Source organism: Hippopotamus amphibius, chromosome 4 (assembly GCF_030028045.1).
Source record: "Hippopotamus amphibius kiboko isolate mHipAmp2 chromosome 4, mHipAmp2.hap2, whole genome shotgun sequence".
In the NCBI taxonomy this organism is placed as follows: domain Eukaryota; kingdom Metazoa; phylum Chordata; class Mammalia; order Artiodactyla; family Hippopotamidae; genus Hippopotamus; species Hippopotamus amphibius.
Window position 1 is genome coordinate 120,797,936 of NC_080189.1, and position 24,251 is coordinate 120,822,186.

The window sequence follows — 24,251 nt, forward strand, 5'->3', positions numbered from 1 at the left end:
GCTCACTAGACTTGTTTAGGCATCAGTGAGACAATGGGCTGCTAAATAGATTGTAAGGACATTAATTAATGTTGACCCTCTGGGAAAAACAAAATTCTTTATGAGAAGGCCAGCAGATTCAAAGAGCCAACGGTGTGTTTCTAAGCATCACAACATCACTGTTAATTAAAGCTGCATTTATGGATCTTTTCACTTATTGTTACCAAGATGAAGAATTAGATACATAAGCAGGGCATTTTCAATGCCCATCACAGGCCTATTTATGAGTCTTTTTGGAGCCCTTGCCAAAGTTGTAGAGAGAAACTACAAGCATTAATCTACTCTCCAGTCTGCACATGAATAGTGTTTGGACTTAGTATATATGGGATTTAACGGCAAGAATGACATTTGCGTGACATGAATTAACAGAGGTAAAATGCAAAGGGCGGCTCTCTTTTTTTTCGCTTTCCCTCATAACTTTATTTTCTTTTTAATGTTATAATAAATTAACCATTTCCACAATTAGGCTATAAACTCGGGTAGGACAGGAGTCACATCTTTTGCTATTTTTATATTCTCGCTGGCATTTATAATTGGATAGCACTTGATGAATACTTGTATAGGTCTATGTGACCTGACTCTATCTCCTTCTGTATTTATTACAAATATTTTGGGTTAATTAAGGCAACGTACATTTCTTGAGGGCCTACCAAATACGACACACAATGTGTTGGAAACTAAATTAAATAAATGTTTGGAAGGTAACTGGAATGGAATATGCTGCTTGATATAACCCACATGCTTACTGTTGTGCAATTCTATATTCACAGTCCAAGGTCAAATAGTAGCCGCAATCTTTGCGATACTAATGCTCTAATATGTAGGATAGCAGTTTAAATCATTGTGTTCAACAAACAGAACTTACTTGGTACTTGGTTGACAGAGCCCTGCAGGCTAGACAGATGATAACTGTATTTATCAGGACAGATATTATTATCCCTATGTTGCAGACGAGGAGCAAGAGAAGCTAAAGGTCTTCTCTGAGCCTGTATACTGAGTCACCAAGCCAGAAGTGAACCCCTGGTGTTTGGAGCTCCATCCAAGCCCTTTGTCAGAACATCACTATCTTCCTTCATTCTTATACACAGCTCACCTGAATCTCCTTAACATCCATATTTGGGGCCACTTAACCTCTATTCCTTCTAGGTTATATCACCATCTTACCCTGGACTCTGATAGAGGAGTGAGGATTGAGGCTGGGTCAGGGATATGGTGTGTGATATACAAAAGCCAGCCCTCGCTCACATGTTTATCAGACCACTCACTTGGATCTTATCCACACACACTCATGCACACATAACACACATGCAGAAAGAGATAATAACTGTACTGTAACACATTTTTAAAAATTCCAATCATTGGATGAGAGAGGTTTGGGATATTCCAGAAAGGAATTAAAAAAACCAGATGGAATCAGAAGGAGTGGAGTGAAAAGAGCAGAAATCCCAGCCCAGGGAAACATGGTTCACTGTAGATCTTCTCAAGGAAACTACACAGATATTCTCAGATTAAACTCAAAAGTACTATCCTGGACAGAATTGTGTTCCCTTAAAATCCAGGTGTTGAAGCCCTAACCCCCAGTGTGACTGCATTTAGAGACAGGGCCTTTAAAGAGGCATTAAGGTTAAGTGATGTCAGAAGTTTGGGTCCTTCACCCAGTAGAACTTATGTCCTTATAAAAAGAGGAAGAGGTATCGGGAGGCACCTACACAGGGTAAAGGCCCTGTGAGAACCCACAGTGAAGGTGGCCATCCACAGGCCAAGGAGGAAGGCTTCAGGAGAAACCAGTCCTGCCAGCACCTTGATTTTGGACTTTGAGCCTCTAGAACAGTGAGAAAATAACTTTGTGTTGTTGAAGCACCCAGTCGGTGGTATTTTGTAATGGCAGCCTGAGCTGAGTAATGCAAATACCAAGAAAGGGTGTGAAGAATTCTTCAGAGTAACTCACCGAAAAACAGTGCTCAGAACACCTGGATAAGTTGGGAACTTGGCTCCACCCTTTGTATTTCCCTCCCAGGACCACTGCTTCTGTGTACAACTGCTCACAGAAGTAGCTTTTGCTCACAGGATAAAATCAGAGAACTGTCATCTAAAGAAACCCAGGCATCTGCCTGGGAAATGATTATCATGAGATAATTACATCCTGAAAAAGAGGCAGAGTCATACTTGGGGGTTACATAAGATCAACACCATAGGTTTGCAGGGAGAAATAAAGAAAGATGACTCTGTTCAAGAATAAACAATTGGAGCATGGCAGTTTGCTAGCCTGCCGACCCCTTGGCCTCAACCAAGAACAGTGGTTCTCAATCTTGGCTGAATATTAGAATCACCTGGAAAGTTTAAACAAAGTACTAATATCTGAATCCACCCACAAAGATTCTTATTAAATTGGTCAATGTTGTGACTCGGGAAGCAAGATTTTTAAGAACTCCCCGTAAGATTCTAATGTGTATCCAGGGTTGAGAACCACTGCCCCGTATGGATGTCTGTGTGGCTACATGCCCAGCCCATCTGTCCAGCACCCGCTTTTCATTCTTCCAGTCAAAAGAGATCTCGGTGGGGAAACAGTTCTGTATAACAATAGCGGAAATACTTTCCTGTTACCTATATCCTAAGCAACAAAGGCCTTCATTCAAAAGTTGAAATGAAATCATGCCATTTGCAGCAACATGGATGGACCTAGAGATTGTCATACTGAGTGAAGTAAGTCAGGCAGAGAAAGACAAATATCATATGATATTGCTTATATGTGGAATTTAAAAACTGCTACAAATGAATTTATCTATAAGACAGAAATAGAGTTACAGATGTAGAAAATAAATTTATGGCTACCCGGGGATAAGAGTGGAGAAGTAAATTGGGAGATTGGGACTGACACATACACACTATTATGTATTAAATTGGTAACTAATAAGGACTTACTGTGTAGCACAGGGAACCCTACTCAATACTCTGTAATGGCCTATATGGGAAAAGAATCTAAAAAAGAGTGGAGATATATATATATATGTGTGTGTGTAATTGGTTCACTTTGATTTACACCTGAAACTAACACAACATTTTAAATGAACTGTACCCCAATAAAAATTTAAAAAAAAAAGTTGAAATGGATAACCAAGAGTTACCAGGCATTTAAAGACAACCAGTGTCATGAAAGAGAAAGATAAGGACATGAAAAAAGAACAATTATCCCTGGAGGAAATAGATAACTCAGTATAGTAGTCATTTGTCATATGTTCTCATCGCTCTTTAGAAAGCTGCTACTATGTTTGTTTACTGTTGAACCTTAAGAGTCCCATGTCACCCAGCTTGTCATGTGCTTAGGATGAATGCTGCGAATGAGAGGCACATGTAGAAGACTTTGATTTGAAAGCAAACAGCAATTATCCTCCTCCATTTATTGCAGCATGCTATAAGAGTATACCATTTCTATGTACAACATTATATAAAAAGCTGGGGATATGTATATTCCCATATATATATGTTCCAATAATATATTTATATCCATATTAACATATAAATGTAAAAGTTTCCTGTTGACTAAATATTTAATTATAATAAGGAAGTATAGTTCATCTTTAAGTATATGATAGCTATGAAAAAAGGAGTCCTAATCTTGTAGAAATATATACTGAAATATATAAAGATGATGTACTTTGATATCCAAGGTTACTTTCAAGTAATCTAGTGGTATTGAGGATATGGGTGGTAATATAGAGCAAACAAAACTGACCACATGTTGAAATTGTTGAAGCTGGGTTTTGGGTGGATGGGATTTCATTATAAATTAGTATAAATTTGAAATTTCTCAAAATAAAGACGTTTAAAAAATTGGTTCCCACAAAATATTGATATGAATGCAACTTCAGTGTAAAAGCCCTGGCAATATGACATGTAGCGTGAAAAAAGAACTGGATATTCAGAAAACACCAAGGGAGTTGTACACATGGTAGAAATAAAGACATGAAAACCACAATAAAACTAATCTCTTCACTAGATTTTCAAATGATACTCAGACAATCCAAGTATATGATTTGTAAATATCTACTTTTATTTTATCTAATCCTTAAACAATATATTGGAATTTATTATGGTACCAGTTCAGAGCAAATTTCTGCTTAAAATGGGAATTTTTTGGATATTCCGAGGGGAGTTAATTAGTAACATACTACTGCTACTGTTCAGCAGCAGCAGCAGCATCACATAAAGTCTGAGAAGAGTCTTAAAGGAAAACAGCTCTGATTTGTGTGATGCTTCAGCCACCACTTTAAAAACTTGTGTGACTAAATGGAAGAGTTTCTACAGGTGTGTGATACACAAATAAAATCATATGTGTTGGCATGGTGAAAAATGTTTTTGCAATCATTCATTCATTCGACAAATAGTTGTTGAGCCCATTTTTTTGCTAGCTGCTGTTCTTGTTCTTTGAACTATGTGTTGAATAAATCAAAAAAGTATCTTTGCTGTCATGTGGCTGACACTGTAGCAGAGGAGAATAGAAAATCAATATCAAGCATTATAAATAAAAAGCTTGTATAGTTTGTGGGAAGTTAAGTTCTATGAGAAAAAAAAGGAAAAGTGGAGCCCTCAAAGAAGGATCAAGCAGGAACCAGGAATCAGTAAAGAGTGGCATAGGGGTTGCAAGGATGGGGAGGTACTATAAATTAAACACATTTTTCTGTGTAGCCACTAGAATGAAGGTGCCTGCATTACTGTTTCCTAAAGGGTTGTGGGTGGATGTTGAATAGTTGTTCTTATCCATTCACAAAAATCCAAACAAAAGGATTTTTTTTCCAAAAAAAATAAGAAATTTCAGAGGGATTTAGAAGAAGAGAACTAACATCTGTTAAACGTTTCCTAAGAATCACAAACTGTAAGAGAAGATTTGCATCTGTTATCTCATTTAATCCTTTTAATACCTTGTGATGTAAGAAGATACTAGATTCTTAGAAAGGTTAAAAAACTTGACCCAGGTCACAAGGGTAAATGGGCAGGGGGATTGGAATATTGAACTCTCCAACTAAAAGGCTTTCTTTTATAGCCTACACTGTCTGATATGATAGCCACCAGCGACATGGAACTACTGAACCCTTGATATGTGGCTGGTCCACATTGAGATATACTATAAGTGCAAAATACACACAGCATTTCAAAGATGTAGTACAGAAGAAAATAGAATTTTAAAATTATCTCATAAAAAATTTGTACATTGATTATGTGTTGAAATAATAGCATTTCGGGGACATGTGGCTAAATAAAATGTATTACTAAAGATTAACCTACTTCCTTTTACTTTTTAAAATGTGTTACTAAAGATTCTAAAACTACATATGTGACTCACTGTTTCTGTTGGACAGCTCTGTTCTATATTACATTGGACACATGAAGAAGGCTTTCTTGTCTCTCAAGTGAAAAAGCACTTGAATTGACTACAGAAATACTGAAAAGTATCCATCTCTGCATATGTTCCAAGATGGGCAGTCTTTTGCTTACGAATTCACATACTTGCCACTAGAAACTGCAAAAATCATCTATATTTAAGTCTACTTTAAGCAAAAGGTACTTTGAAAAAAGAAAGAACATATAAAAAGTGAAGTGGGGTGATTATAATCTAATCTTGCATATTATCCTCATAATATTGTATTGTGTATATTACATCCTAATAATTAAACCTTAGCATGCAGTTTTCTTCTGGTATCAGCAGTTTCTATGTCTAAAGATACTGCTTTCTGAATTATTGTCTAAATATGGTGGTTCCTTGTTCCATAATTTTCAAAGAGAAAAACCAATGTCTTTCTTTATTTCCGTATTTTCTTTCATTTGTCTTTTATATGTTTTCCTTTTTCTAATGTATAGTTAAGGTTCCAAGTTGATAGTTTATTGTTTTTATGAAATTACAGAGTTGGAAGTTAGACAAAAGTTACGACTGTGTGATAACATCCCTGTGATGACATATCTTGTCTACATAATTCACTATACAAAAACATCCCAGATCTGTATGTATACATTGTGTATTAATTCTTATAGGACCTACATTTTCAAGTAATCACCTTAAAATTTTTTCATAAGTATTATATAATGCAATAATTCTTGTTGGCAGAATGATGCTTTCCTTAATAAGATATTTAGTTGTTTCACTAGTAGACAGCCATATTCTGAAGCTTCTTGAATAAGAAGAATGTTGTCTCACTACAGAATTGAGTTGAAAATAGTGGCAGTCACCGCACCATGACCATCTCACATGCCACCACCACTGTAACCATCACCGCAGCCGTGACCATCAGCCTGGTCATCAGCACGGCCGGCACTGCCACCTGGGCATTTACGGGTCCTACACATTGATTTCCTTTGGATGCTTTGCTTTAACAGTGAATTAGACAGCTTTATCCCCACAATCAGATCTGGTATCATGTGGGATCTCTGAATTTATCTCAGATTCTTTTGAAAGCTTTCTCTGTTCTACTTAATTTTCGAGCTTCTATTTCTTTGACTTGCCCCAGACAGAACCCTTTATGTTTACCATAACTAGAAAATATTTATATAGTTATTCTAATTTTCTTTCTTTGTCAGTATTTTTCCTTTATGCTGAAGTTATGCATTATAGCATGTATGTAAATGATGAATGTTAGTATTTTTTTTCTCATTTCTTACTATTTGTACCTCCTTTTTCTTTCCCCTTTACTTTTCTCCTGTGATGCCACCAAAACTTATAAACATTAGGTAAAAGGAGATTTTTATGAAGGAGAATGACATACAATAATAGGACAAAATGAGTAATAATAAATAGCATAACTAATATTTTTCTGACTTTATTATAACTTTTGGTAACCTTTAATATCATCTTGTAGGAGTAATTTGGCTCTGATATTTTCTAAATAATGTATTAATTCAGTAATTAAATACTTTAGAATGAAAGAGTACTAAATGGTCTACTTTCATACAGTACAAATCAAGAGAGGTTTTTTAGTGTTATCACATTTCATTTTACTACTAAAAATTGATAATTGTTATATGTAACTAAATAGAACAAATCTTGTTGTCAAAAATTGCTGTGTCTGTGTAGCTGGTATTCACTGATCACCAGGTTCCTGGATTCCTTCTGGCTTTCTTGTTTAATCCTCACAATACCTCGAGGCTTTTACAGCAGAGGACATAGATACACAGGGAGAATACATAACTTGCCCCCAGAAGTTATTCACACAGAAGACACGTATGGAATACAGCATTGGGACCCATGTCTCTCTAAAGCAAAAGCCTACATTTGTAACCCTCAGTCTCTACAGCTTAACATGATGTTCTCAAAACTTCCTGAAATGTGAAATGTGATGACCATATAAGTGAAGCATACTCAATAGTTTCTCTTCTGAAACACAGAAATGTTGGAAGATGGCATCTTATCCATATCAGATAGCTCAAAACAAGTATTTTTTTTTCTGTAGTTCTTACTCTATTTGCCATTTTCTTAAACCACAGTTCAGTGTTATTTCTACTTTCTCTTTGTCTTGTGTTACTTTTAAGAACTACAAACATTCCACTCCAAATATACAACAATACCAAGGGGGGAAAAAACAGGAGACTTTTTTGGCTGCTAAATCTCAGAATATGTCTTGCAGATTTAGTTTTCTCACTGCAAAAATGCAATGAATGACACCCATCATTTGTTTGTTAACCAGATTTAAAATAAAGGCAATTCTTTTTGTGACTTATCTTCATGAAGTGAGAAAACAAGGACAATTCTCTTCATGAAGTGCATGGTTAGGCCAGGGTTATTCCACTTTTCCTTATTTTTACCCTGTGACAGAGTGTAAACTTGACTTTGGTGATGTTTAGACACAATAACAAGCCCAGATCATCTATAACTCCTCTGTGTTTCTTCAAAAACTCTCATGATCTGACAGTGATTTCCATTTTGTTGCCAAAAAGCAATGCTGGTGTCAAACCCCGAACCCCTTCCAGTCATCCACAGGTACCATTTGAATCAATCCCCTAACCAATTTATATCATATTTTTCTGCTCTGGGGAGAAACAAAATCTTCATTTCTGTTTTTCTTTTCTTTGTTTTGTCTGTGTTCACTTAAAATACTTCCCAGAATGCTTAATAATTGTTTCAGGTAGGACCCAGGTGATGCTTTCTTTTTTTGAAATGCCAGGTGGTATAATCTGCGAGACATGGGGTTGTTCAATGAAAGGCATGTGGGTGAAGCAGTTCGTTTAGAATCCTGTAGGGCAAGATTAAACCCTTAATAAAGAATCTGAAAATCTTTCAGGTTTATTATCATTTAACAAGTATCCAGGAATCATAGTTTCTTTAAAAGGAATTTACTAAATGCATATTTATTTACCAACTTTATTTCTCAGTAAAATAACGAACCATTAAGCTTATCCCTTTGTATCTTCTCAGAACCTTGCCTTCTTGTCTTTACTTCCTTTTGTGTGTGTCCTTAAAGTGCCTCTTTATCACTACTTTGTGGCTTCAAGCATCACAATTCTGTCCTACCTTAAAAAACAAACCAACAAAATGAGATCCCTAACTACATAACCTTAACTTTGTTTCTCATCTAAGTATCATTGTTTTTTATTCTTTTATACTAAATTACCATTTCTCACACATTGTTTGTATCCCCTACCTCACTACACACATCTTCTTTCGTTCCCTACAATCTGTCTTCTGCAAAAATATTATTTCTTCAGCATATAATTACTGGTCACTGACTCTTGGTCACTGATGTAAAACTGTAGAGATAATTGGTCATCAAACACATCTCACTGTTTTGAGGACTTTATTGATTTTGTAATCATAATAATCTAATTCTTCAAATGCTGCATTTGACACTACTGATCAATCCTCACCTTCTTGAAATGTTCATCTGTGTTTTCACTATAGTGGACTGTGATTTTTTCCCCCAATGTTATATTCATATTTTGTGCTTTTTCTTTCTCCTTCTAAGACCTAATTGTGCGTCTCACCCAATGTTCAGACTTTGACCTTTTTATATCTTTTCCTACGCATTTTGCTTGCTCAGAGTTTTTATTCTCAGCATTCAGATTTGCTCATTCCACATCCTCGTCCCATATTTTCAATTGCCAGTATTTCCAAGTCACATATTTAGACTCATACTTACTTTCCTTTAATGAAGAATCTCCTACTCCTGTTATTGACAGTATCATCGTTAACACATTTAATTCTCTCTGAATTTCAAATTCTGTCACCTCTTCATTCTCAACTTACATGCTTTTCTCTCTTTGCATTTCCACCTCTGTCCTCTTAGTTAACTCCTGAGCTATTGCACATGTCGAGGCAACTCATCTCCATGCAAATATTCTCCTAAACCAGGCCACTCTTCACATTGATGCAGGGTTAATATCCCTAAATGATGACTCCTGGTTTCCAAATCATCAGAGGCTCTTCATTGCCTTTTAATTTGGCTTTAAGGGCTTTCTATGTTCTTCCCCAAATTACATTTCTGATTTCATCTGTTATTCTTCTACAAACTGTGTTCTTGTCCCTCAGATATGATTTGGGTATTATAAATGTCAACGTTGGGCTATATCATTGTTTTAGTATGACTTGTAATTTTGTGCCGATGGTGAACATGATGAATTGGTTTGAAGGAATCAAGATAAACAGGTCTGTAGTGTAAGGTTTTTTTTTTTGTTTTTTTTTTTTATCTAGCTAAGAGTCAAATTGTGTTTACTGGTTACTATAGCTGTAGGTGTCAGAAGGTAAAATTTTCTCTGGCATCCTTGTTTTTGTCTCTCTTCTATCTTAGTGTTCCAAACTTCTTTAATAAGTTCTGAGAGATGATGCTCTTTCAGTACATTCCCTGTTATTATGTGGGAGACCTACCGATGTGATGATGGGGTGGAAAGGTGCTGAGTGTAAGGTCAGGGGAATGGAAGCATTCTACAATCCTATGATTTGATCTCAGTCTTCTAGTGAATTTGTGTCCTTTTTCTGTGACTATCACAAGTCCTTCTAGCTCTCATCCTACCCCATCCCCATCCCAGACCACTTAGGTGAGATAGGAAATCTAGAATTTGTTAAGAAAAATAGGCACACTTCCACATGGCTACTTTTTCCCTCTCTCCCTGGAAGAAGGAGAGGGGATTTTTTTCCCCAGTCTTCACCATGAGAACTTAGTAGGGCTCCTGGAGGTAACATTTTGGGGGTACCCCTAAGACTGGTCCTCCTGGAGTTCATATCCCTCAAGCTTCTCCACACTGAGCTTCCAGCAATTTCTTAATTACAGTTTCCCTTTTCCTCTCCCAGTACTGACTCCAGCCTCAGTTCCTTTTCCCAGGTTTCTGCTTTGCTAAGTTGTCCCTCTCTGTATCTTCCTGTTGTCTCTTCAGTTTAGGGACAGCAGTTTTCCCTGTGATCTCTATTCTCTGAAAGATCTAAGAAGAATTTTTGATATTTTGTTTTTGTAAAGATGAAACTGATGCTTTCCAAGCTCTTTACATGCTGGACTGGAAACCAGAAGTCTTTCCCTATTGTTTTTTTTTTGTTTTTTGTTTTTTGTTTTTTTTCAGAATAATCTTTTCACACTCCTATACAACTTTCTTTCCCTACTTCATCTCCACTATATTCTTTAATATTCTAATATAACCAACCATCTTTTATGAAGTCTTCCTATATCCACCAAATTTAAGCCATCATTTATCTGTCAAACGGCACAGCATTTATGATCTACATCAATATTTGGTATTATATACTCACTGTAACCCCAAAGAGCTGTTTTTTATTACTATTATTATTATTATTATTCACCATAATCCCCATCTGATAGATGAATATGAGAGACAGTGGGAATTTAGTGTTTTACCTAAAGTCACAAAGCTCACAAGTATCAGAATTTGGATTTGAATCCAGGTAGCCTGACCCAGAGCTTGTCCTCTAAATAGTACATATTGTTAGCTTTTATTGTTAGAGTCTTTTGGGTATGTTTCATATTTTCTCAGTCATAACTTGGCCATCTCCCTAACATCCAAATGCAAGACATGATGTCTACTATGTAATAGTTATCCAATCAGTAACTTGTGATTGATTGATTACTTAATCAATTATTAACTGATTATTTCCACTGCTAAAATCATCTTTATTCTTTAAATTTTTCAGGAGAGTAATACTAATTTGCAACTCTGTTCTGAGCACTTTACATGTAGTGTACCATTTAATCCTTACTGCAACCCCATGAGGCTAAAGTACCTACAGTAATTACCTCTTATTGCTTCTGAGTCCTGGAGAACTTAAATAGGCTGCTCAAGGTCACATACCTAATAAGTGGAAAAGTCAGGATTGGAATCAAAGCCTCCAGTACCTGTGGGCTTAACTAGTGGGAAATCCAGCCCACAGTTTCTGCTCCTTATTTACTTATTGAAAGAATATGATAATACTGTTAGATTCTGTTTCCATAAAAATAAACATTCTTCTGTTCTTATTTGCTTTCCGTACTCTTTCAGATAATGGATCAAACAAAATCAAAGTTCTTACCATATCTTACTTACCTAAAGAAAAGCGTTTATGATTTATATTTTTAGTTTCCTTTTTAATCTCAACTTGGCAAATGAAACCAAGTTACAGAAATGCTATTAAACCAATACATGTTTCCAAAGGCATCTTTTTTTTTAACTTTTTAATTTTTTTTATTTTTTACAATAAACTGCATATATTTAGAGTGTACAGTTTGGTATCCCAATCTCCCAATTCATTGCCCCCCTCAACCCTCCCCACTTTCCCCACTTGGTGTCCATATGTTTGTTCTCTACATCTGTGTCTATTTCTGCCTTGCAAACTGGTTGATTTGTACCATTTTTCTATAGTCCACATATATGTGTTAATATACAATATTTGTCTTTCTCTTTCTCACTTCACTCTGTATGACAGTCTCTAGGTCCATCCATGTCTCTACAAATGTCCCAGTTTCATTGCTTTTTACAGCTGAGTAATATTCCATTGTATGTATGTGCCACATCTTCTTTATCCATTCATCTTTTTATGGACATTTAGGTTGCTTCCATGTCCTGGCTATTGTAAATAGTGCTGCAATGTACATTGGAGTGCATGTGTCTTTTTGAATTATGGTGTTCTCTGGGTATATGCCCAGTAGTGGGATTTCTGGGTCATATGGTAGTTCTATTTTTAGCTTTGCAAGGAACCTCCATACTGTTCTCCATAGTGGCTGTATCAATTTACATTCCCACCAGCAATGCAAGAGCATTCCTTTTTCTCCACACCCTCTCCAGCATTTACTGTTTGTCGATTTTCTGATGATGCCCCTTCTAACCGGTGTGAGGTGATACCTCATTGTCGTTTTGATTTGCATTTCTCTACTAATTAGTGATGTTGAGCAGCTTTTCATGTGCCTCTTGGCCATCCGTATGTCCTCTTTGGAGAAATGCCTATTTAGGTCTTCTGCCCATTTTTTGATTGGGTTGTTTGTTTTTTTGATATTGAGCTGGATAAACTATTTATATATTTTGGAGATTAATCCTTTGTCTGTTGATTCGTTTGCAAATATTTTCTCCCATTCTGAGGGTTGTCTTTTCATCTTGCTTATAGTTTCCTTTGCTGTGCAGAAGCTTTGAAGTTTCATTAGGTCCCACTTCTTTATTTTTGTTATTTCCATTACTCTAGGGGGTGGATCAAAAAAGATCTTGCTGTTATTTACATTGAAGAGTGTTCTTCCTATGTTTTCCTCCAGGAGTTTTATAGTGTCTGGCCTTACATTTAGGTCTTTAATCCATTTTGAGTTTATTTTTGTGCATGGTGTTAGGAAGTGTTCTCATTTCATTCTTTTCCATGTAGTTGTCCAGTTTTCCCAGCACTACTATTGAAGACGCTGCCTTTTCTCCATTGTATATCCTTGCCTCCTTTGTCATAGATTAGTTGACTGTAGTTTATCTCTGGGCTTTCTATCCTGTTCCATTGATCTATATTTTTGTTTTTGTGCCAGTAGCATACTGTCTTGATCACTGTAGCCTTGTAGTATAGCCTGAAGTCGGGAAGCCTGATTCCACCAACTCCATCTTTCCTTCTCAAGATTGCTTTGGCTATTCGTGGTCTTTTGTGTTTCCATACAAATCGTAAAATTTCTTGTTCTAGTTCTGTGAAAAATGCCATTGGTAATTTGATGGGGATTGCATTGAATCTGTAAATTGCTTTTGGTAAGATAGTCATTTTCACAACGTTGATTGTTCCAATCCAAGAACATGGTATGTCCCTCCATCTGTTTGTGTCTTCTTTGATTTCTTTCATGAGTGTCTTATAGTTTTCTGAGTACAGGTCTTTTGCCTCCTTGGTTAGGTTTATTCCTAGGTATTTTATTCTTTTTGTTGCAATGGTGAATCGGATTGTTTCCTTAATTTCTCTTTCTGATCTTTCATTGTTGGTGTATAGAAATGCAAGAGATTTCTGTGTGTTAATTTTGTATCCTGCAACTTTACCCAGTTCATTGATTAGCTCAAGTAGTTTTCTGGTGGAATCTTTAGGATTTTCTATGTATAGTATCATGTCATCTGCTAACAGTGACAGTTTTTCTTCCTCTTTTCCAATTTGGATTCCTTTTATTTCTTTTTCTTCTCTGCTTGCTGTGGCAAGGAGTTCCAAAACTGTGTTGAATAGTAGTGGTGAGAGTGGACATCCTTGTCTTGTTCCTGATCTTAGCGGGAATGCTTGCCTTTTTTCACCATTGAGAATGAAGTTTGCTGTGGGTTTGTCATATATGGCCTTTATTATGTTGAGGTAGGTTCCCTCTATGCCCACCTTCTGGAGAGTCTTTATCATAAATGGCTGTTGAATTTTGTCAAAAGCTTTTTCTGCATCCATTGAGATGATCATGTGGTTTTTAATCCTTCAATTTGTTAATATGGTGTATCACATTGATTGATTTGTGTATATTGAAGAATCCTTTCATTCCAAGGATAAACCCCACTTGATCATGGTGTATGATCCTTTGAATGTGTTGTTGGATTCTGTTGCCTAGTATTTTGTTGAGGATTTTTGCATCTACATTCATCAGTGATATTGGTCTGTAGTTTTCTTTTTTTGTAGTATCTTTGTCTGGTTTTGGTATCAGGGTGATGGTGGCTTCATAAAATGAGTTTGGGAGTATTCCTTCCTCTGCAATGTTTTGGAAGAGTTTGAGAAGGATGGGTGTTAGCTCTTCTCTAAATGTTTCATAAAATTCACCTGTGAATCCATCTGGTCCTGGACTTTCGTTTGTTGGGAGATTTTTAATCACAGTTTCAATTTCATTACTTGTGATTGGTCTGTTCATATTTTCTATGTCTTCCTGATTCAGTCTTGGAAGGTTATACCTTTCTAAGACTCTGTCCATTTCATCCAGGTTGTCCATTTTATTGGCATATAGTTGCTTGTAGTAATCTATTGTGGTGCTTTTTATTTCTGCAGTGTCTGTTGTAACTTCTCCTGTTTCATTTCTAATTTTATGGATTTGAGTCCTCTCCCTCTTTTTCTTGATGAGTCTTGCTAGAGGTTTATCAATTTTATTTATCTTCTCAAAGAACCAGCTTTTAGTTTTATTGATTTTTGCTATTGTTTTCTTTGTCTCTATTTCATTTATTTCTGCTCTGATCTTTATGATTTCTCTGCGTCTACTAACTTTGGGTTTTGTTTGCTCTTCTTTGTCTAGTTTCTTTAGGTGTAAGGTTAGATTGCTTATTGGGGATTTTTCTTGTTTCTTGAGGTAGGATTGTATCGCTATAAACTTCCCTCTTAGAACTGCCTTTGCTGCATCCCATAGGTTTTGAATTGTTGTGTTTTCATTGTCATTTGTCTCAAGGTATTTTTTGATTTCCTCTTTGATTTCTTCAGTGATCTGTTGGTTATTTAGTAGGGTATTGTTTAGCCTCCATGTGTTTGTGTTTTTTACAGTTTTCTTCCTGTAATTGATTTCTAATCTCATAGCATTGTGGTCAGAAAAGATGCTTGATATGATTTCAATTTTCTTGAATTTACCAAGGCTTGATTTATGACCCAAAATGTGATCTATCCTGGAGAATGTTCCATGTGCATTTGAGAAGAATGTGTAATCTGCTGGTTTTGGATGTAATGTCCTGTAGATATCTGTTAAATCAAGCTGATTTATTGTGTCATTTAAAGCTTGTGTTTCCTTATTAATTTTCTGTGTGGATGATCTGTCCATTGGTGTAAGTGGGGTGTTAAAGTCCCCCACTATGATTGTGTTACTGTCAATTTCCTCTTTCGTAGTTGTTAGCATTTGCCTTATGTATTGAGGTGCTCCTATATTGGGTGCATATATATTTGTAATTGTTATCTCCTCTTCTTGGTTGAATCTCTTGATCTTTATGTAATGTCCTTTCTTGTCTCTTGTAACATTTTTTTATTTTAAAGTCTATTTTATCTGATATGAGTATCACTACTCCAGCTTTCTTTTGATTTCCATTTGTATGGAATATCTTTTTCCATCCCCTCACTTTCCGTCTGTATGTGTCCCTAGGTCTGAAGTGGGTCTCTTGGAGACAGCATATAGATGGGTCTTGTTTTTGTATCCATTCAGCCAGTCTGTGTCTTTTGGTTGGTGCATTTAATCCATTTACATTCAAGGTAATTATCAATATGTATGTTCCTGTTACCATTTCCTTAATTGTTTTGTTTTTGTTTCTGTAGGTCCTTTTCTTCTCTTATGTTTCCCGCTTAGAGAAGTTCCTTTAGCATTTGTTGTAGGGTTGGTTTGGTGGTGCTGAATTCTCTTAGCTGTTGCTTGTCTGTAAAGCTTTTGATTTCTCTGTCAAATCTGAATGAGATCCTTGCTGGGTAGAGTATTCTTGGTTGTAGGTTCTTCCCTGCCATCACTTTAAATATATCGTGTCACTCCCTTCTGGACTGTAGAGTTTCTGCTCAGAAATCAGCTGTTAACCTGATGGCACTTCCCTTGTATGCTATTTGTTATTTTTCCCTTCTTCCTTTTAATAACTTTTCTCTGTCTTTAATTTTTGTCAATTTGACTACTATATGTCTTGGTGTGTTTCTCTTTGGGTTTATCCTGCCTGGGACTCTCTGCACTTCCTGGACTTGGGTAGCTATTTCCTTTCCCATGTTAGGGAAGTTTTCAACTATAATCTCTTCCAGTATTTTCTCAGGTCCTTTCTCTCTCTCTTCTCCTTCTGGGACCCCTAAAATGCGAATGTTGTGTGTTTAACATTGTCCCAGAGGTCTCTTAGGCTGTCTTCAGTTCTTTTCATTCTTTTTTCTTTATTCTTTTCTGCATCAGTGATTATCACCATTCTGTCTTCCAGGTCACTTATTCATCCTTCTGCCTCAGTTAATCTGCTATTGGTTCCTTCTAGTGTATTTTTCATTTCAGTTATTGTGTTGCATATCTCTGTTTGTTTGCTCTTTATTTCTTCTAGGTCTTTGGTTAACTTTTCTTGCAACTTTTTGATCTTTGCATCCAATCTTTTTTCAAAGTCCTGGATCATCTTCACCATCATTATTCTGCATTCTTTTTCTGGAAGGGTGACTATCTCCTCTTCATTTAGTTGTTTTTCTGGTGTTTTATCTTGTCCCTTCATCTGGTACAAAGTCTTTTGCCTTTTCATTTTCTGTGTCTTTCTGTGGCTGTGGTTTTCAGTTCCACAAGATGAAATACTCCTGATACTGCTTGATACTGCTGTTTGCCCTCTTGGGGAGGAAGCTATCTAGGAGGTTTGTGGGTGCTTCCTAATGGGAGGGACTGATGGTGGGTTGGGCTGGGTGGGTGGAGCTCAGTAAAACTTTAATCTGATTTGGTAGGTGGAGCTCAGTGACACTTTAATCTGCTTGTCTGCCAATGGGTGGTGCTGTGTTCCCACCCTGGTGGTCATTTGGCCTGAAACGACCCAACACTGGAGCTTACATGCTCTTTGGTGGAGCTAATGATGGACTCTGGAAGGGCTCACGCCAATGAGCACTTCTCAGAACCCCTGCTGCCAGTTCCCCTGTCTCCTTGGTGAGCCACAGCTGTCCCCCACCTCTGCAGGCAACCCTCCAACACCAGCATGTAGGTCTGGTTCAGTCTCCTATGGGGTCACTGCTCCTTCCCACTGGGTCCTGGTGAGCACACTTTTTTGTGTGCCCTCCAAGAGTGGCATCTCCATTTCCCCCCGTCCTGTGGAGGTCCTGCAATCAAATCCCGCTGGCTTTCAAAGTCTGATTCTCTGGGGATTCCTCCTCCCATTGCTGGACCCCCAGGTTGGGAAGCCTGACGTGGGACTCAGAACCCTCATGACTTCTGCAGTATAACTGTTCTCCAGCTTGTGAGTCACCCACCCAGCATTTATGGGATTTGATTTTAACATGATTGCACCCCTGCTACCGTGTCATTGCTGCTTCTCCTTTGTGTCTGGATATGGGGTGGTTTTTTTTGGTGCGTTCCAGTGTCTTTCTGTCAATGGTTGTTCAGCAGTTAGTTGTAATTCCGGTGCTCTTGCAAGAGGGAGTGATCGCATGTCCTCCTACTCTGCCATCTTGATTGCCTCCAAAGGCATCTTTATAAGAAAAGACACATAAAGATGTTGTTCAGGATTCTTCTAGTATAAGGATTAAGAAATTCAGAGCCCTTTGAAATTCCTAGACTTATAGGAAGTGCCAACCAGTTCCATTCATATATCTTCTTCATGTGATTGAGACATTCTTGCTGCAGAGCAAATTAGAAGCTTTCAAAATAAGATAAATCTACCCTGTGTTGGCATGTCACAACTAGAACCTTTTTTATATCAGATTTTTACATCAGAACATTGCATACTAAGGGGAGAACTTATAGGACCGAATTCAGTAATAGAAAATAGTATTGAAATAGGACATTCTGCTGAAAAGTGGGTTTTTAAAAATAGGTAATAATGACTGAAGAGAATAATGTCTAAAGAATAAACTGTTGGAAAAGGTAAAAATAAAGAGATGCCAAATCTAGTCATTGCACAGCTCTACAAAAAAGCAAATAGAAGTGATGTAATGGTAGACAGTGTCTAGCAAATATCATGAGAAAATTTCATTTGACTTGAGAGGCGCTGTATCAGTGGTTGCCATTTTGAAAACTTTGAGGCAACTTTTGTTCCCTGAATATGTTTATATTTCACAGGCTTTAAAACGTGCAGCTGCAAATAGCCAGTCCCTTGAAAATCTGGGGTTAGGAAGGGATGAAAGTACAAAAAGAAATTGAGGGCATTTTAACTGATAGTCACTGTGCATCCTTCTATTTCAGACTGAAGGACAAGTAGAAATTATAGAGGTTGTAGAGCCAAGCTAAGTAAGTCTGACTGAGGAAGGGAGAATTTGCTGTCTTGAAAGAGAGACATATTGCATGGCATTAAAAAAAAAAAAAAGAAAAAACATTATGCAGCTTTATTTTATGAGGAAGGGGCGAAGAAAGAGGAAAATTGCCTACAATTTAAAACAAGGATGGAATTCAGACCACTTGAAGTGGGAAATTGTCTTTTATGATTTGACCCTAGAGCAAATGAGTGTGATTCTGCTGAGGGCACTGGAGCTTTCAAAATACAGCTTTCTTTTAAAAGTATTAACTGTCTGTTTTGAAAAGACATGTCAGATTTATTACCTTATGGCATAATAACTCAATGAAACATTTTCAAAACTCAATATTATAGCTAATAACATCTAAAAGACAAATTAGAATCTTACTTTCTGCAGATACCAAAGTTAGAAAAGAATGTCCATGAAGCATGGTGATAGATTCTGAATGTGGCTAATATATTTTGGCCTCTAATGTCAAGAAACAGCAGTGATTTGAACAAAGTACACTTTGTTGCTGAATTTGCCCTACTTGACACTAAGTCAGTTTTTGAAAACATGCAAATTCTTTAAAGTTTTTAAGGTAAAATATTGAACATTAATGAGAAATTTCTAGCCAGTTCTTATTTTAGCTAATTAAGATATGAAATATAAAAGCTATACCCTAAGAATCTTAAGAACTTGTCATCATTAAACCTGTACAAGCAAAACTGAAGTATTAAACTGAAAATGTGCAGAAAATATCAGGAGGCAGAAAGTGTGGGGAGAGGTAAAATTCGGACAATATTTAGTGAATCCACATGTTCTAGAGTATTATATCTAGCAGTGTTTAATTAAAGTATGATAAATTTTACAAACTTAACTGAATGCATGTTGATCTAATATGCGAGAGTTAAGTAACATTTTAAATACCCAGTAGAAAGCTGGGAAAGTCCAAAATCAAACCAACAAACCAAAAATTCTGCTTCTGTAGAAATCTATCCCGTGAATGAATGTTGTTGATCATCCCATAAAGTTACATTTAAATAAAACTGGTTTAATGATTTACTGTTAAGTTCTCACTGTGCTGTGGCAGTTGAGAATTTTCAGCTTTATTATCTGCTTTAACAAATTCCGAACTTTGTGTGGGAGGCTAGACTGACCTTCCCCAAGGATTTTGCTAGATATAAAGAGGTAGTTCTTAATGAAGCAACTGAAAGTTTATAAATGTTTGAAAGTAGGTCTAGTCTGAGCTTGCTAGATAAAGAATGAGTCTGTTTCTGAAAATATAATTCAATGTAAGGTTTTATAATTTATTCAATGTAAGGTTTTATAATTTTGTGATACATTACGTAGTTCCTGGATAATTCATAACTTTCCATTAATAATTTTAAGAGGTTAAGCAACTTTTCACCTTTATGATTCTCCAAAAAAAATATGGCATTGCAACAAGTCTATTCCACTTACAAAGTCAAACTTAGATATACTCAAGTTCCAGAAGTTAAAATCCCCAAAGACCAAATTTGCAATGGTGGCTTCTAAATTGCCATGCACGGTTTTGCAATCTTAAATTTTTAAATGGATAGCATTTTATATTTACATGCACTAATACATCACATAGGAATTGACTTCCTGGTTTTTGTGTTTGACTGTGGGATGCTGTAAGTCCAAAACTGAATACGCAAATCAGAAGAGGCTAGGTGGAGTGTGCTTTGAAAACTCATCCAGAGTCACCTAACTAATAATTGGAATTGCTAACTTTGATGTCGATCCTTATATAACATTGTTTACCTTGTACTGGAATAAATATACTAACGTGGAATGTGGATTATTATCATTCCCAGTTTATTATAGTTTTTTTTTTTTTACACTGAGTTCCATGATATAGCCCTAAAATACAAACATCAGATTGTCCTACTTTCTTTTCAGTGATGTTGTACCTTTGCTAAACTGCTGTTCAGTAGTTGCTGTAAGAGAAAGTAAGTACTGGGGAAAATAAAGTGGAGTAGGAAACAAAGGTGATGGTGTTCAATCTGATTTCAAGGTTCGAGAATGTGTGCAGTGCCCAGTAGACACAAATTCCAATAGAAAGTAACTGTGGCTATTTAAGAACGAAATAAATTTTTTTTCAGTTTGTGTGTGTTAATTTTCAAATGCCTATAATATGGTTAGAATACCAATAAGTATTAAGTTATTTGAACTTGAGTACTTAATAAACAAAACTACACTATTGCTTCCCATCTAGGATGCCATGCAAAAGGTATTGGGACACTAAGGACGCTGTGATCGAGGTCACTCTGGGAGCCTGTAGGGAATGACTGAGAATGGAGAACTTGGTTACAATGAACTTGAGTTGCTGGGCAAACTTAAAATTACCTTATAAAACTAAATGTTGTATGATTAAAATTATTCAAGAGAAACATCTGAATTACTGAAGTTTTAATGCATTTTTGTAGTCAGAGGAATAAATTTACTGAAATACAAGGTTTTAAATCAGGATTCCTAACTTTGTAAAATGGATTAAATTTGTCAACACAATTACTTATTTCCCACTGCCCTAAATATTTGACCTTCAGCATCAGGTTAGCACCAGAGCAGGGAAAGAAATATATTCGATGTCTGAGTTAAACATAATCTGCTTTAGAGATAGAAGTTCATCAGTCTCATTAAGTGTGTCATACTGTTTAAGAGCTGAGCTACGAAATGTGGAATAGCTTTATACAAACATAGTTAACATTACTTTATTTGGATTTAGATCAAGGCTATTTCTTTTTATCCAATATAGGCTGAATAGATTCCATATTTTCAATAGTCTTAACTATATAAAAAAAGTAATTATTATAGCTAATTGTATTATATTCCCTCATTCAGGATAATGTTTTAAAGCATGTTTGAGAAAGTGCAGTTTAAATGTATTGGAAGTCATCAAGAGTGTAAAAAGTAATAAGGTGAAAGAAAATTCATTTAATCAAAATAGCATGGGTTTAAAGAATGCTTGTGCTTAATGAATAAGCCACAGTTCTTAGCAGGTTTGACAGATGGAGTTTAGGTGTATCTAGGTTGTGCATGCCACATATATGTCTTCATTTTCCAAATAAGAATACAAACAAGTGACATCCTTGCAAAGAAATGTGAAAGAAAGCTTAGAAAACTATTTCATTGCTGAGTTAAAATAGTGTGTACAATTTTCCTAATCTGCTATTTGTTAGCACATAAAATATAATTCATAAGACAATGAGAATAGAAGACAGTTCACTGATGCAATAGTGAAACTTTCCATTTCCACTACCACTCTTTTATATTGAGGAAAATCTTGCTATAATAATTCACGTCATGTTCCTTGGTTATTTCTCTTGATTAAGATTTTTTCTTTATTTTGACGGACGTTATAAGGGTTCTTAGTGAAGAGAAATATTTTCAGTAAGGATTTTTTTAATAGATACAAGTCACTTTCAGTTTCTTGTCTGACATGTCATTTGGAAGTCATTATTCCTATTCTCATAACAAGACAAAAAGCTGGATAAACTAAAAATCAACAATTCTTTTTAGATCTGTTAGAAAATTGAGGTCGAAGGCAAACCACTGATTCCAGATTGGAGACAGACAGGAGAAACAGAATCACAGCTTCCTGGAGCAGAAGCTCACGAACAGAAACCTCTGCAAGAATCAGAACTGGGGTAGCAAATCCTAAACTATAACTGATGAATTGCTGCAGGCTCAAGGTGCACACGTTCGAGAGATTTAAAAATTCCAGGGGATTCGGTGTCAGGGGGCCCCACACTTCTGTAAGTTTTAACTTCAGAAGTCCTACCATTTCTCATGATGAAGATAGACCTCCTCTCTGCTTTGAGCTGGTGGAGGGGAAAAGTAGCCATTTTGAAATTTACCCAGAGCAGCCTGTTCTTAGTAACAAGGCCTGCCCTCAAGCGAGAACACCAATAAGTATTGGCTATTGCAACAGCTAAAATCCAAATCACTGATAAGATCAAATATGGTTGAGAATGAGAAGGAAGAGAAGCTCTCATTCATTGCTGGTGGGACTGCAAAATGGTACAGCCAACTTTGGAAGACAGGTTGTCAGTTTCATACAAAACCAAACATAGTCTTAACTATAAGATCCAGCTGTTGTGCACCTTGGTATACTCACAAATGAGTTGAAAACTGTCCACACAAAAACTTAACACGCTGATGCTTACAAAAGCGTTATTCATATTTGCTAAAGCTTAGAAGAAACCAAGATGTCCTTCATAGGTGAATGGATAAACAAACTGTACAAGGGAATGTTATTCAGTGATAAAAATAAATGAGCTATCAAGCCACACACAAATATGGAAGAACTTTAAATGATACATACTGCTAACTTAAAGAAGCTGATCTAAAAAGGCTATGTACTGTCTGATTCCAACTATATGACATTCTGGAAAAGGCATACTGTTAACTCACAATTTATGATTTAAGAACATGTATCTCAGTAACAATACTTAAATACAGGAACAAATAATACTTTTAGTTAGAAAACATTTGAATAGCCTTAGTTTAGGACTACAAATAAATATTTAACCTGAGAAAGTGTTTATATGTATTTTTTTTTCATTCTCCCCCAGTAAAAGCCATGGAGGGACTAGTAACTGTGATGAATTTTGGTGATGTGTGCAGAAAAAGAAAATCCGATTGTGTTTAAATGGAGAGCTCTTTCACATACTAATGCAGTTGAGGAGAATAGAAGTCAGCTGTTATTCAGAAAAATACTGTGGTGGCTTTCAGAATTGCATTTCACTTTGCAGTTCTTGCCTGCCATTTACTGATACTTTGGTCGGTACAGGAATCAGAACAACCAAAAATGAGATACAATATCAGTCAGCCCTCAACTTCCTCCTTACCTGCTCTACATGCAGCATACAAAATACTTTATTTACTTGAAACTGACAGATGGTTTTGAGCAAACTGGGAGAAAAGAAAGACACTTTCAGAGTCAACACAAATATTTGGTCACTTTATGCACAAGTCACAAACCAAGGTGAATTTTGTGAATCACATAATCATCATGACACTTTTTAATATTGCTTCAAAGAATTAAATAGTATTGATATATAACTGACAATAAGAAAATGAGTTGTGTTTAATTTTCTGTGTGGGTTTGTGTGGGGAAAAAATGAAGTTTGCACATGATTTAAATATATTCTGCCTCATGCTATCAAACCTATTATTTCACTAAATAAAAAATATATTCATCTATTTCAAGGTAGTGGCCAGCACTTCCTGTATGTCAACTCATCTGGCCCCAAAGAAGGATACACTGCAAGAATCACTACTTCTCAGTACTTCCCAGCAAGCCTCGGAATGTGTAGTGTTCGGTTCTGGTTCTACATGGTCGATCCCAAGAGCATGGGAGTATTAAAGGTACAAAAGGAAGACAGAGATTTGTCTTTCACTGAAATATTCAAAGTATGTGTCTAAACATTTTTGGGGGGGTAGTCAGACAACACCAGTCCTGATTCTATTAATTTCTCATTTCTTTCTGGGGCAATGGGACTTTGGCAAGTAGTGCTGACATTCATCTTAATCTCATTCAAGATTTATCTCATTCATGGAAGCCACCTGAACTCAATTATAGCGCGTGCTATTTAAAAGATGATCTAGAGATAAAAGATTATGGGCAGATTCTCCATGTATCTTCTGTTAACAATTTAGGGACAATGAAGAAATGTGATGAGAGGGGTAGTAATGGAGAGAATTTTCTTCCCCAAAATAAAGGCAAAGCACACTTAAGATTGAAAGTATATACCAGCTCATGCAAAAAACAACATGCCTGCTTCGTTTTTAACTGATTTAATACGCAAATCTGCACCAAACGCAGATGTCTTTAAAGAAACACGTTGCTGCGTTTATATGTCTTATTGTATGAAAGAAAGATCGATGGATGAGCTTTTCACTTGTTAGGAACCAATTTGGAAATCTTAGT

General features: G+C 36.2%; 1 protein-coding gene across 1 annotated transcript in view; it reads left to right on the plus strand.

Moving 5' to 3' along the window:
• MALRD1 (MAM and LDL receptor class A domain containing 1) overlaps window positions 1-24,251 on the plus strand; it is a 578,637-nt gene that overhangs the window by 399,773 nt on the left and 154,613 nt on the right. Inside the window, exon 33 of the mRNA XM_057732597.1 lies at window positions 23,532-23,689. Within this exon, the coding sequence (XP_057588580.1) occupies window positions 23,532-23,689 (158 nt within the window). The remainder of the gene's footprint in view (window positions 1-23,531; window positions 23,690-24,251) is intronic.